At 38.6% G+C, this 13,651-nt stretch overlaps 1 protein-coding gene across 6 annotated transcripts in view; it reads right to left on the reverse strand.

Moving 5' to 3' along the window:
* The window catches only part of LOC121290348 (ephrin type-B receptor 3-like), a 108,621-nt gene extending 95,375 nt beyond the window's left edge, over window positions 1–13,246 (reverse strand). For 5 of the 6 annotated variants that reach the window (XM_041210744.1, XM_041210711.1, XM_041210726.1 and 2 more), the window contains exon 1: window positions 13,097–13,246. In XM_041210744.1, the coding sequence (XP_041066678.1) occupies window positions 13,097–13,151 (55 nt within the window). In that variant the 5' untranslated portion in view covers window positions 13,152–13,246. Of the gene's footprint in view, window positions 1–11,255; window positions 11,317–13,096 lie in introns of those variants that run through there. The other variant, XM_041210720.1, reaches the window with a different exon arrangement.
* Between the last annotated feature and the right edge of the window lie 405 nt (window positions 13,247–13,651).

Genomic DNA, 13,651 nt, shown 5'->3' on the forward strand with positions numbered 1-13,651 from the left:
CTCAGATGATAAGGCAGTTAAGGTAGTCAGAATGGTCTTAGTATCTCTGGAATAAGGAGAATAAAAATAGGCAGAAGTTCTGTCCATTAATTACTAACGGGTAATACTGCTGGGATATGTGTATATTAATAATATTTGAGGGGCGGGTCATGTTCAACTTGGGTGCTGCCCATAGTGGAATAATGTGTTGATATTCACTAGGTCTTCTACCATGTGGAGAAAATTGGCAAGAAAATTTAAGAGAATAAAATAAATATTTGTTTTCAATTAATTTTAGTGTGCTAAGTGGAGGTTAATTTTACTCCAGGTCCATATATTTGTTCTATTATTTCTACCTTTCAATCCCCAATCTCTGGCAATTAGCAAAACATGCCAGCACATTGGCATGATGCACTTACTAAACCTGATCTCTGCCACTGAAACTTTAAACCAGTTAAATAAGTGGTCATGATCTTTGCCACATTCATTGTGGGCCAGCAGTGTGTGACCACCTCTTAAGTACTAGTGAAGGAAGATGCTACTTGTTTGGAACAAGGTACACTTTATAAATTACCTTGAAAAAAATGTAGCATGGGCCAGGCTAATCCTTATATCAAACAACGGGTTTCAGATCAGAGTTACAGTTAACTAGTATATTTAGAAAACCTCATAATATGTAGTATCTATAGTAGTACAAATTTACTGATTTGCTTTCACCCATGATAACAGGCTCTGCAAATACATTGTGATCCTTATATCCAGGAGGCTGCATAGTCAGTACTTTTGAATGTTGATTTTCTTCTATTTGAAATCATTAAGTTGGTTAGTTCAAACACTTAAAGTGATTTCCATAACTATTGGTTAGATAAAATAATTAAAGCCGGTACCAATTTCAAATGTAGTTGAACTGATGACAGTGCCCTCAGATTTACCCTTGAATCAGATTTTCCTGGTATGTTAAAATATTCTAAAAGCAACGCAGAACCGTTCAGTTTAAAAGTGTTAAGGGTGGGCATGGAGAGAATGTACACAGCATTCTGTGTGTGGCCTCTGCTACTCTAACATTTTGCTTGTATCGTAACAGAATACAATAAGGCATGAACTTCTATGAAGGCAACACAGAACTATGGGCCAGGGGAGAAAAAAATTGTGCATTGACTTCTGAGAATGGACTCAGGCATGCACTGGCCTGGAACAAAAGCATCTGACAGGGGTTAACAATGGTGGCATCGTCCACCTCCTAAAGAAAGTTGATAGTTAATTGCACAAGACAGAATTATTTTTTTTTTTACACACAGCAGCCCCTTGCTTCAGTTGCTGCATGCAGAGTGCAGTCAGTTATACAAAACTATTCTTAAGGAACAATTACACCAAGGGGAAAAAAAACTGTGAAAATGGTAATTTCACCAGCTAATGAGCTACAGGCTGCCCTGCTTGTCTCTCGCCTGCCAATCTGCAGTGAGCCTTGACTCAAATGAAAGAAAATGCCGCAGAGTTCAGGAGAACTTGAGCAACATCTCAGCAGGCAGTAATTCATCTGAGAAGAAAGAAAATCACAGTATAGTCAAGCCATGCAGTAGGTCTTAGCATGTTAAAAGTAGCAGACTTCTAGATCCCTTGAGTTTGACTAAAAACTGAATCTTCCCTAAAATTTATTAAAAAAAACTCCCTTCACTAAGATATGATTTTCTCTAACATAAACAGCTATTTATCATAACCTGTATAGGATATATATATATAATATATGCAAATATATAAAACCACTATGTTGTAACATGGGCTTTGTCAAGCTGCAGTATATGTGGGAGCATACCTGAATTCAAAACAAATTGGCTCTGTTTGTGCGCACAGGGAGTTTAATTATCTGGCACAAATTTACTCAAACTAGTTTCACTTGGTTTAAAATATTAGTGCTTTCAGTATCATAAATTTTAAATAATGCAGTATATGGGTGGTCCATTGCATTACAACACCAGACTTATCCTGGGACCCAGTTCTGAATCCAGCTCTAGCTGATGATATGAGTCCCACTCTGATGGCAATTAAGGAAAGAAATCTGGATTATCTTAACCAAGTTTACCATTCAGTTACTGCCTCACTCAGAAAAGCTCTAGGGATGACTGATGCTGAAATCGAAAAATTTACACAGCTCTAAAAGGAAATGCCTGTTTGAGATTGGTGTTAACATATATTGTTGCAAAGAGCACTCAGGAAATGTTGCTATACAAATATTCTTTGCGATGTCTGATCTAAGAGTAATTAATGCTGATGTCAGCTGCTAAAAATGGAGAAAGTATACCTGTCACCACTCCTTCTAGTCACCTGCCTTCATAGGTTTCTTTCTCAATAGACAACCATTGAAATTAGAAGGGATGGGCAACTTTGGGTAATGTTTTAATTTACTGTAACTGAATTGAGCATAATCAGTTATTTTTCCCATAAAATACACAATTAGGTATCTCTTCTACCCATGGTTGACTAATACCCTGAATAATATATTTGCATTTTCCTAATGAGATCTTATTTCCTAGGATACATCCTGTTACAGTCATACACCCTGTAAGCCATTCATTCATAAATCTTAAGCACGCCGGTCAGTGCACATAGGGCCAAACTGTTCTCCTATGGTCATTGCATAAAGTGTGAATAATTATACAGGCAATAAACAACTTACAAACCAAAGCTTTATTCTTTCCCAATTTATTCATTTTAGAATGAAGTATATCTACTGTAGATTTATTACCATGGTGTAATTAGTCTGGATTTTTTTCCACATGGACATTACAATGCTGTTGCCAATGATACAATGCAAATTCTTGCTAAATGACACAACTGTGCTCAACAAACATCTAAAATTGAATGTGAGTAAAAGAATCCCTTCTCTGAAACTGTTTACCTGATTATACTGTAAATATCAAGAAAATTGGGATGTAGATAAAACAAACTAAGTATTCGAAGCCTCTTTCTGGCTCCTGCTGATGCAAAATGGTTATAGTGTAACATTCAGCTAAGTGTTTTTAATTCTCATCAACAAATCAAAATGTTTGCATTTAAAATAAACAGACTGAAGTGGACTTACAGTAAACCAGTGAAACTAACATATACTTATTCTACAAGATCTTTAAAATGACTACAGTGATTGAATATACACCCTAAAACTTACTCAGAAAGTTAAAGAATGTTGTAAGGGGATGAGTCGCCTTAATTTGGTTAGGTATGGGTGATAGTGTAGGTGCAGTAACAAAGAAACTATTGTCTAAGTTTGGCATTGGTTTTCTGAAATGCACAATCACTAACCAGTTCCTGATCACAGAGGCAGCCCGAGGCAAAAGAAAACAGCCTGTGAAACCATGTCTCATACTTTGCCCTGTTTAATTAATGCACACATCTTACCTTCTACTTTGCATGGTTTCCTTTTATGTACCCAAGTTACATAGCCACTAATAAATAGTCACCGTGGTTTGTAAAAACAATATTGAATCTGTTATTAAAAGTAGTAAGAATTCCATTTGCTATGAGGGCTGAATGTATTTTTGTTTTACCTATGTAACAATTGCTTAAGAGTATTTTCCATTTTTTAGCCCAGAGGCCAGGGGCCAACTGTGTTTGCTGTTACCTAGGCATTTTACAAGAGTTTTGTCATTTTCTTCTATTATCTTTATTGACTGTTCTTATCTTCCGTCTCATCCATAAAAAAATTATAGTCCTGTGGTTTAACAGGCGTCTACAATAACTGTTACAATTGGTTTACCTCTCAGCACACTGATATTTAACTTCTCAGTAAAGCCCAGATGGTATCTGTTCCTTAAAGGGGATTTGCTATTTAGTAAACTGTCATGTAAGGCAATTTAGCCAGCACACCAACATCAGTGTTGGTGAAATTGTATTACTGAATGCACAAAAAATGTATAGTTAGCACTGTGAAAATGGCACCGCAAAATCCAAGCATTGAAGTAAGTAGTGCATCTGTTGTGCCAGTGTTCCCAATGGACAACATAGAATTGCAACAGAGTTTTCACACCTCAGTATTCCTGCACTTGCCAAAATTCTTTCCAATGCAACCAAAGTACGAGATTCCTCCACAATAAATGGGCCATCAAGCAGCAAAATAAATTGATCATATATAACCATTTTAGCTGCCAAGGTATTAAGTGTGCATCTAAAACTTTTATCTTAATTGAAATGTTCTTTTTAAATTTTGTAACCAATGATATACCTGTTATTATTAATACTAAACTGAATTTACCACACTCTAGCTCCAATTTTCTTTTACTTAATAAGGAAAACTCCTGAAATTAACTGATAATCCATTAGCCCAATGAGCGTTGGATAAATTGTAATCTATATAAAGTGAGCATTCATCTCAGAATCTAACTAGTGGTCACTTCACAATAAATGAGTAACAAGCACGTATAAACTTTTCAAGAAGACTTCTTCTGACATCCTAGTTATAATGCACCATCAAGGCTCTTTTGCAATGGGACATTCTCAATTCCGTACAAAGATCATATAAGTAAATTGTATTTTTCCTTCTGAACATAATTTTGGCATTATTTTCTAATTCTAACAAAATACCTAGTCTTAACTCAACAACCTAATTATTATAAAACTACATGTAAGCATTTGGGATTTCAGTGATTAGGCTCTTTTTCTCATTTACCATTTTTCTATCAGTGATAAATTCGTAAAGATTTGATGAGACAAAAATAGAAATATGGTTGGCTGTAGAATCTACACTGGGATGGGAACATTGTACATTTATATATTTATAGAAATAGACTCAATGGGGTGCTAAAAGGAGGGATAGATCCCTCAGAATCTGCTCGATGTGAAGCTTTTCTTCTCTTTGCCCCATGTACTTCAGCAACATAAGATACATGAATCGTGACCCTCTGCTTTCATCAAGAAAATTCTAAATGAGATCCCTCATGCAGTGTTTATGCAGCGGCTTTCTGATGGTTATGAGTCATTAAAAATACTGCGTTAAGCTTTGAATATTTATTTTTCAGAAGCAGTATTTTTCAGCATGCAGCATCAGCTACCAACACTAGTTACTTATCTGGGGCTGGGAATGAAGAAAGATGAGAAGCTCAAAATGTTATGCTTCTGAGCTTTGGAAACACTAACATTTTGGACAAGAGTTAAAACCAACCACAGATTATGCCATGGGATAAAGCCCTATATGAACACAAGCATTTTGAAGCATATTATTCAATAAACTTGTTATAACTCTGCAAATTTTCCAGACAGAAACAGGGATAATGTCATTGTAACCATGTTTCTGGGATATCCCTTGACTATTTAGACTGACATTTTTTGTGAGTACTCAACAAGGCCAGAATGCTAAACTTACGAATCATGTTGAATTTAAAATAGACTTTTGAACAGGTGCAGCTTCTGTGACAGGTCATTTTGGGTCTGCTGCCATTTTCTCTGCTGCTCTAAGTTCATATTCAAGTAGGCAGTATGCAACAGTGGAAACTTTTCTAATACTTTAAAAAAAGAACCTACTTTTCTACCTCAGTTGATATTCTGAAAACTGTAGCTTTCAATTATTTAATAACTGTGGCCACTGAGAATGTAGTTGCCCATAAATTTTGCATTTTAATTTCTGCTAATGTCACTTTCAAACTGGCGAATATAATCCTTCTGGAGATTAAGGTTGGTAAGTATTGTGATGCTGCCGCATTCATACAGCCCAGACTAAAATCAAATGTTTAAAAGCAATAATATTTTCTTTTAGTTTCATATTTGATACCATAGTTGTGGTGTAAACAAAATGGTAACACTAATTCGTGCATAACTAATTCCATTCATAGCTTATGGAACCTACAGGCTTACAGAACTAATTTGTACAAGTAATACTTATGAATTATTTGCTCCCTTCTATCCTAGGCCAAATTCTGCAATCAGTGGTTTGCCACTGAGCATCCTCCCTCTCCCAGATACAACCGCACACAGTATAGATTTTATTCAAATACATCAAGCACACTTACACATACAAGAAAGATTACAATGCATGTACATTGAGGCCCCAAAGGGGTTTCTTAGAATGAAGCAGCCCCAGAGTGACACCTAATGTCCCAGCAAAGCATACCACCACCCCCCTCAACCCCTGCCCCCCACCAGCACACACAAATTGTAACTGCCTGACTGTTCTACTGCCCAGTAAATTCGCATTTCATCTGACAGTACAGAAAACCAAATATATCTAGATCAAATTCTTTTTTTCCTCATCTGCAGTTTTGCGACTTGAGCCATATTTGTCTCCAAAGTCAATAAAAGTTCACACGCGTGCATAGATGATATAAAGGCACATATGCATACAACACACACACACCTATATGTACTCACATATCAATGTACACACATATATATACACACATATATGTATATAGACACGCACACACATGTACACACACATACCTTAGGTCAATGCAATTCATTACAAGGAAGGAATATTTCATATCAAAAGCTTGCTCTCAGCACATAAAGGGGCAATAAATAAAGTGTAACAAAAATGACTCTGTTTCAAAGCTAAACCTCTGTGACGGTATTATGGGATTTGTTTTCAAGTGTAATAATTTGTACTAATTGGACATTATTGGGGGCTTTCGACTCACAGCAATTATTTGTTAATCTTATGCATTTATTTTCAAGGTTGGAAGACAGTGAACGATAGCAAGATTTTACAGGATTTGGCTGCCTGCGTTATCACTGCACAAGTCTCAACAAATGGCCAGCACGGCAGCGCTATATGATTTCCTGGAGTACAGGCAGGTAGAGACAAAGGAAAAAGGATACATGATGCAATGAAAGAGTTCTAATGAAACAGAAACCTTTAGTCTCATATCGAGTGTGGATGTAGTACACAAAATCAAATTGTAATAAAACAAAGCTCATGTTGGGCTGCTGGATATGACAAATTTAACCCATTTATGCCTGACTGTAAAGTACATTTGATATGTTATAATTTTTCAAATTTCCCTTTAATTCTCACTTTGACAATCAACATAAAAGTATTTGCACAATTAAGAATAAGCTGGCTTTTTGAATAAATCTATCGGTTTACAATGATATTAATTACATTCACCAAGCACCTCTTTTTTTCCCTCCTAGCTTGCTTTTCTTCTTTGAATTACATTATTTAAGTTTATTGCATTTTTTGGGTGTTTACTGAAAACTGTTCTGGTTATTTTAGTGCCCATAGTTTCACCATCAGATGCTGTACTCCAGATCAAAACTCCCTCTTTTCAGATCCCATTGTATTTGTCCCTTGTCTTTTCTTTCATTAATTCTCTTCCTGCATCCCTACTATTTATAATCAAACTATCACAATGTTGTTGTAGTCAATCTTCACATTAACTCCAAATTCTCACTGACTAAAGATGTTCATCAAAAAGCAGCAAACATTGACTGTAAAACATCTGGCCAGCTGCACACACCATCGATCACTAATAGCTGCCCTGCAAAGGGAGGAATCAAAAGCTCCATTAGTGTTGTGGAGTGCCTCCCTATCCTCAGTGAAGCACACTCATGCTCATTGTTGTCTGGGAGGGCCCTTGACAGAGGGAGTCATTGACTTTTTTCACAGGCTTGCCTACAGAGTGGGTTGTGTGAAGTGCTATCAAGGCATTGGTTGTGCATGTGTATAGTTGATGTTTAAACATGATCCTTTTGCCTACTCCAAAAAATTGATCTCACAGCCAGTCTTGGGAAATTGTGGTTTTCTCAGACCTTTTCTCACCTAACAGCAAGGTATTAAGCTACATGTTCCATTCTGACATCGATGCATTTATGACTCATTATGTTCTCCAAACAAAGACAAAAATCAAGTCATTTTTTTTGTTTTAAACATCGATTTGAGCAAAAGCTATTTGAAAAAAGCCAATCATACTGAAAATTGCTTCCTTTTACTTAGAACAGTTTTATCATTTAGATCCATTGACTTGCAGTATAAAGTGAGCAACAGTGTATATGCTTATCATCAAAACCATACTCTTCAGAAATAAATATGCAAAGGTCAGCACCAGGCACATCCTTGCAACATATTTTTCTTATAGCTAGTCAAAGATGGCATATGAGGGTTCAAATTAGAATTTCCTCCATTAGCACGATGTTAGCAGATTGTAAGTTGTGCTTTCTGAACTTTGATTTGTGTAATGTAAATATTCACTGCAGTCTTATTCCAATTCAGTTTAGAATTTGGCAGTCTTTGAACCAGCTAGAGGAAAGGGCACCAACTTTAGCATTTTGGAACCAAGGGAACACCCAACATGTTATGTTGTATTTTAAAGGCAGCATTTGCATCTCGTTACATTTGAGATCAAAGTTTACATACTATTTTTTTAAAAAACTGTCTTGTTACTATTCAGAACTACGTAAAGTTTTAGTTAATGTACTGTTGGTGAGGCTGCAACTGCCTAATCTACAGTTCTCCCTCACCTAAATCTGATGCTAAGTCCGATATCCAACCCATCTCTACAGTTCTTTTGATTGTTAGTATTTATATCTGGTAAAATAACTTTCTAGAATACTTCTGCATCTACTACCTTAATCACCAGTCTGAGGCCTACAAACCCCATATAATGATACAGTAAACTTACATGAATTATTCCACATTTAGAAGGGAGGGACCAAAATGGTAGGAATTGGTTAAGGAAACATGGCACAAAAATGAGAAAACACAATTAATAAAACATGAAGAAGACTTCCTCAAGATTTTAAAACAACTTGTGGAGAAAGCTAATGTGACTTTTTTCCAGCAGTCTCCTGCACTGCCAGGACTCATCATACATTTCAAATGTAATCCAATTTGCCTGTCGTTTTCCCAATAAGGCTCTGTCGGTATTGCGCCAAAGCTATTTCTGCTTTTCCATCAGCAAGTTCACGACCTCTCTCTGCCCTCTTGATGACAGTTCATGCCTCAGGATTAAAAACTGCAAGCTCTCAGTGCATTAACTCTGCAATTCATCATTCTAGTGCAAAGGGACGGTGTATTTTCACTGACTTCCCCGTTGATGTTTCAGAACTGGTTCCCAACACATTCGCCTTACGTTAACAAATACTCAAAGTTAACCTTAATAGGAAAGGAAACAAAGCAACCAAGGCAAATTATAATCGAACCACCGCAGATATATGTGATCATTCACCCTTAACTTATTTCTGTTATTGTTAAATAATGCTGTCTCCTGTCCTGGCCAGATTCTGAAAGTTATTGAAGCCAAGTATAGGTGCAATATCAATTTTACGGGTGTCTTTAGTTTGAACAAGCAACCTAAAAGTGCACTAGTTCCTATTGTTTTGATCTGCGGTAAGTCTTCGTTTACAACACCCGGGTTTTCACTATCTGTCCATACATACCACCCGTCTAACCACCAACCCTGAAATATCTGTTCCAATTCACTCGTGTGGCAATCTCCAGTGCAGATATTATATAGACAGCTCACTTTCAACAGATCGAGTTGTTCCGAGGATTTTATTTTAGTCGCATGAAATGTATCCGGTTGCAAGCGAGGTACCATTTACTTTGTGTCGCCCCACAATAAAAATATTATCAAAGTCTGGATTAGAGATGAGCTGTTTATAAATAACCGGAAGCTTTGCCTTGCATAATACTGCCAAATGTTGTAAACCGAATCCCAACCCGTTGGTTCTAATAAAGCAAGAACCACTCCTCAGAAAGAAAACCCGTGGAACACCAATTCTTCTTGCAGTTGTTTACTTAATGTGCTGTCATGGTATCTGGGGGATTTGTTTCCTTTAAAAGAAATCCACTGAAAGGAACTGAATCCGCCAGCCCTTGTGCTGAAAACGCCACAACAAGCAGGCACGCAACTCTGAAACCAGAATCTAAACCGGACTGCCACATGAGCAGCTTTTTCACCAGCCCGCATTCCTCAGGCCGGTTTCCTTTATGGAAATGCAGAGGGAAGGGAAGGGGAGGAAAAGCCAACAGTAATGTGCGAAATTCACTCCAGACAAAAGGATCCCAGGAGCATAGTGAAATTCACACCGTCCAGCCTCCTTCCATGTCTGCCTTGGATGAGGAAATGGTGCAGAGCACATCAGCAGCTGATCATGCTGCCGGGACAGCGGGGAGACACAAGAGAGCAGTCCCCAGTGCACGGCCAACACGTGGAGGAGCCCCGTCTCTTTCAGGCGAGTGGCCCATGCCATCCAATTCGCCAGTCCGGTTCCCATTTAAAAAACCTTCATTTAGCACTTCATGTCTACTGATATGTACTGGTCATCCTGTCTCATTGTGATGATTCGCAGATCTTAGGTATCGGTACATGGATTTTCAGCGCTATTAATATTGCCAAAGTGCAGAGTTATATCTGCGCAGAGAATGTAAATGGGTGGAAGAAAATTATGCTTTACATTCTGTACGTTTATCAATTTCATGATGGTAAGTTGCAAGGGAATTTATCAATCCAGAATCAAATAAAAGCATAATTAACATAAATTCAAGCAAAACGCTTATTTGCAATTTAAAAAATAGTCCCATTTTCGGATTCTTCCCATAATAGGACGTCACTCGAGCAAACTGTCGTGAAAATAAGAAATCTGGTGTTTTCAGTTTCACAAAATGAAATCCTGACAAGTCCTGGACGGTATATTTTCTACTACTACTGGATGGCATATAAATGATAAAAAGTTCTTCTGTGATTAAATATTGTTCTTGCGCTTTTGAGTTTGTGTAATACATCTTTTAACATGTGTACCAAATTATTTAATTCATGATTATGATCAGGTCAGAGTATATCACGCATTTGAATTCTTAATACTTTATTAATGGGCAGAGATTAAATCTGGAGAATTCGCCGGACAACCTTTGTTTCAAATACCATTTCCCCAAATATGCACTGGGACATAATATACACAAGCTAATTTCAATGCAAAAGTTGACAATGCAGATTTATTTTATGCTTGACTCAGCCTTATATGAACATGTAAATTATTTGCACACTCAAACTGTGCGAACTTTCTGTGAATCCCCTGGCAATCTAGCGCTGGTGATGTCTAATTACAAGATCCCGCCCAGGAAAGCCAACTGTTTTATGAAGTTTTAGGGGAGATTAAATAACCCCACTGGTTTACAGTGCCATGAGCAACAGAAATGACGTGAAATTTGGTGCAGGATTCATAATAGGAAGATTTAGTCTGAGCAATAATTCGAAGTAAAGCAATTTTCTCAAAGTGAGACAAGCTTGTCTTGTTACCGTCGCTTGGGAACAAACAGCCCCGTGCCTAGTCGCCGCTCAATCACTCACGGTAACGCAGTTCCTTGGTCTCTTGTATTCGGAACATGTTCGGAAGGGCGGCAGCGGCGAATTTAGCACAGGAAACATTGCTCTAACTAGTGTGACTGCGTTCGTGGAGAGAATTTTAATTGTGCCCTGTTAACTAATGGCCCAGTCCGCAGTGACTACACTGACAGTTCAACAGAATATGAAATATAGAACAGAAAAGGTTACAGCAGAGAGAATTTACAGGAATTGGCATACTGCTCGTTGATGGGTGAAGGTGTGATACCATATACTACGATTTCTAGCTATCACAGGCAGCTATTGAATATAACTGTTTAATGTGGCGGTGTGTGGAAGATAATTACAATCTTTGCTGTAGCTCACAATCATTAACATTGTGTAGAAATCTAGAACCAGGAGAGCTATCTTTCCTCTGCAATTGCAAAATGGCATGATTGAGCAAACGTCTTTCTGAAGTTCCATGTCCATCGGCTGACTGAATGACTTATATATTCCATCTGAAGGGCTACGGAAAGCATCATGGACGCCAACTGCCCAAACTGATTTGTGGGACAACAAATAGTTAACAGGCATTCTGACCACTTTTTTTGGCATACACAGAGAAAATGTAAACTCGCCCAACACTGAACGCAAGTTGCAATGACTATAACTGCTTATCATGTCCCGAGAATGCTCATTCCACCTCGGTGGTAAGAGGCAACAGCAGCTCCAACATCCGTATGCCAGATATCTATTTCCAGTCCATACAAATTCCAGTCAACCTCGTTTCTCCAAACCATGGCCAATCAAAACCAGACTTGTTATTAATGAATATTTATTCTACGGCTACCAAACTTTGATTGACATTCGTGATGGCCAATTGCACAATTGGTTAAAATACTCTCAAACCCTGAACACTTCGATTCAACATGACTTGGGTTTCTAAACAGTCCTGTGTAAATCTGAAGGGACGAGAATGCTTGCAGATAATCCCCATATAAAACGTCATCTAATCCCCCCCACCCCATACCTTCCGCCGCAAGAAGTTCCTTGTTACTTCTAAACTGGGTAATTGCAAAGAAAAATCCCTGCACTTCCGAATTACAAGGTCCTTCTAAAGATCCAGGCTCCACTGCTTATCACTATCTTGGTTAAAGTTGGAGCGGCTGAACAATGATACAGTGTAGGGTACAGCACAGCGGATCGTGGATGTTATACTGGTCCCTGTTACTGCTTAGTGGCCTCGACATTGAAGAGATAACTCCGGGAGGTTGGGCTTTTCACTGCCAGGTACAAGGCAGGTTTGGCTGATCGTCAGAGCCGATCGCCAACTTCGTTCATAAGATTTTCTCAGACCACCGCCCCCGCCATCCCAATCAGCGCAGGATCAAACCTCCGAATCGCAGTTCCAGTAAATTTTGGCTGCACCCCGATCGGCAGTGCTGTTGCCAACAAGAAACAGTTCTATATACTTGAAATTTCAACCTGGTCGTTTCTTCCCAGTGCAACATACATACACGGTGCAACTATCTAAACGTTAACTATGTGCATCGTTTCTTGTATTAGACACGAAACGATGCCAGAAAGCAGCAAATGTAAAGTAATGAACTCGAAAACATAAGTTTATGCAGTAACTGTTTGCATATACACTATAGGTCCGTAACAGGCTGTCTTGGAATGAATAGACTGGTAAAACGTAAGGAAACAGATCTCCATCGCTCTGCTTTCCTATCAGGTGGACTCAGAGACTTGCATGTAGTTGCCGCGATCTTGTTGCCTTCTCCGACCCCCTGTGTGAATCCAATGGAAATTGCTGGGTTTCACCAAATGTTAAGAGTAATGGGACCTCTGAAAGGCTGTCCTACCTTCAACAGCCATGGTGAGCGGGAAGCAGAAGTACAATAGCACCGAGATATCCATAATGTTAACGTTGGCCACTTCCCCTCTCCTTGCCTCGTCTTATTCCAGTGCTGAGCTCACACTGCTCTCTCGATCGCTCTGGCACTTGGTCAGGAATCAGTGGTGAATGAGTGCGGCTTGCTGGGAAAGCCACTCGCGCTGTCAATCAGAGAGGCAGTCCGCCCACAGGCTCAGCGATTCATTGCTGCACCCCAGAGGCTGCTCATAGCTCTGGATTGTGTGCACTGAGCGCCTCCTTACGGCCTCCACCACCCTGGGCAGCCAAGTAGCACAACAAACGGAACCGGGACCGGATAAATGGACACGAGGCTCCTTAACAATAAAACACCCTACAGGGTTTGGCACGGATAGATTGATTTATCACTCAAATTACTGCAGGTCACACAGATATTACTGATCTCTTGACTGCAGCACAGTGTATAAAGTGTATTGACAAATAGGTCATTACACAGGGATACAGGTGATTTGTCTATCGATCTCTCAGTCTACTTGTCATATTG

The sequence above is a fragment of the Carcharodon carcharias genome, chromosome 2 (genome assembly GCF_017639515.1).
Source record: "Carcharodon carcharias isolate sCarCar2 chromosome 2, sCarCar2.pri, whole genome shotgun sequence".
Lineage (NCBI taxonomy): Eukaryota > Metazoa > Chordata > Chondrichthyes > Lamniformes > Lamnidae > Carcharodon > Carcharodon carcharias.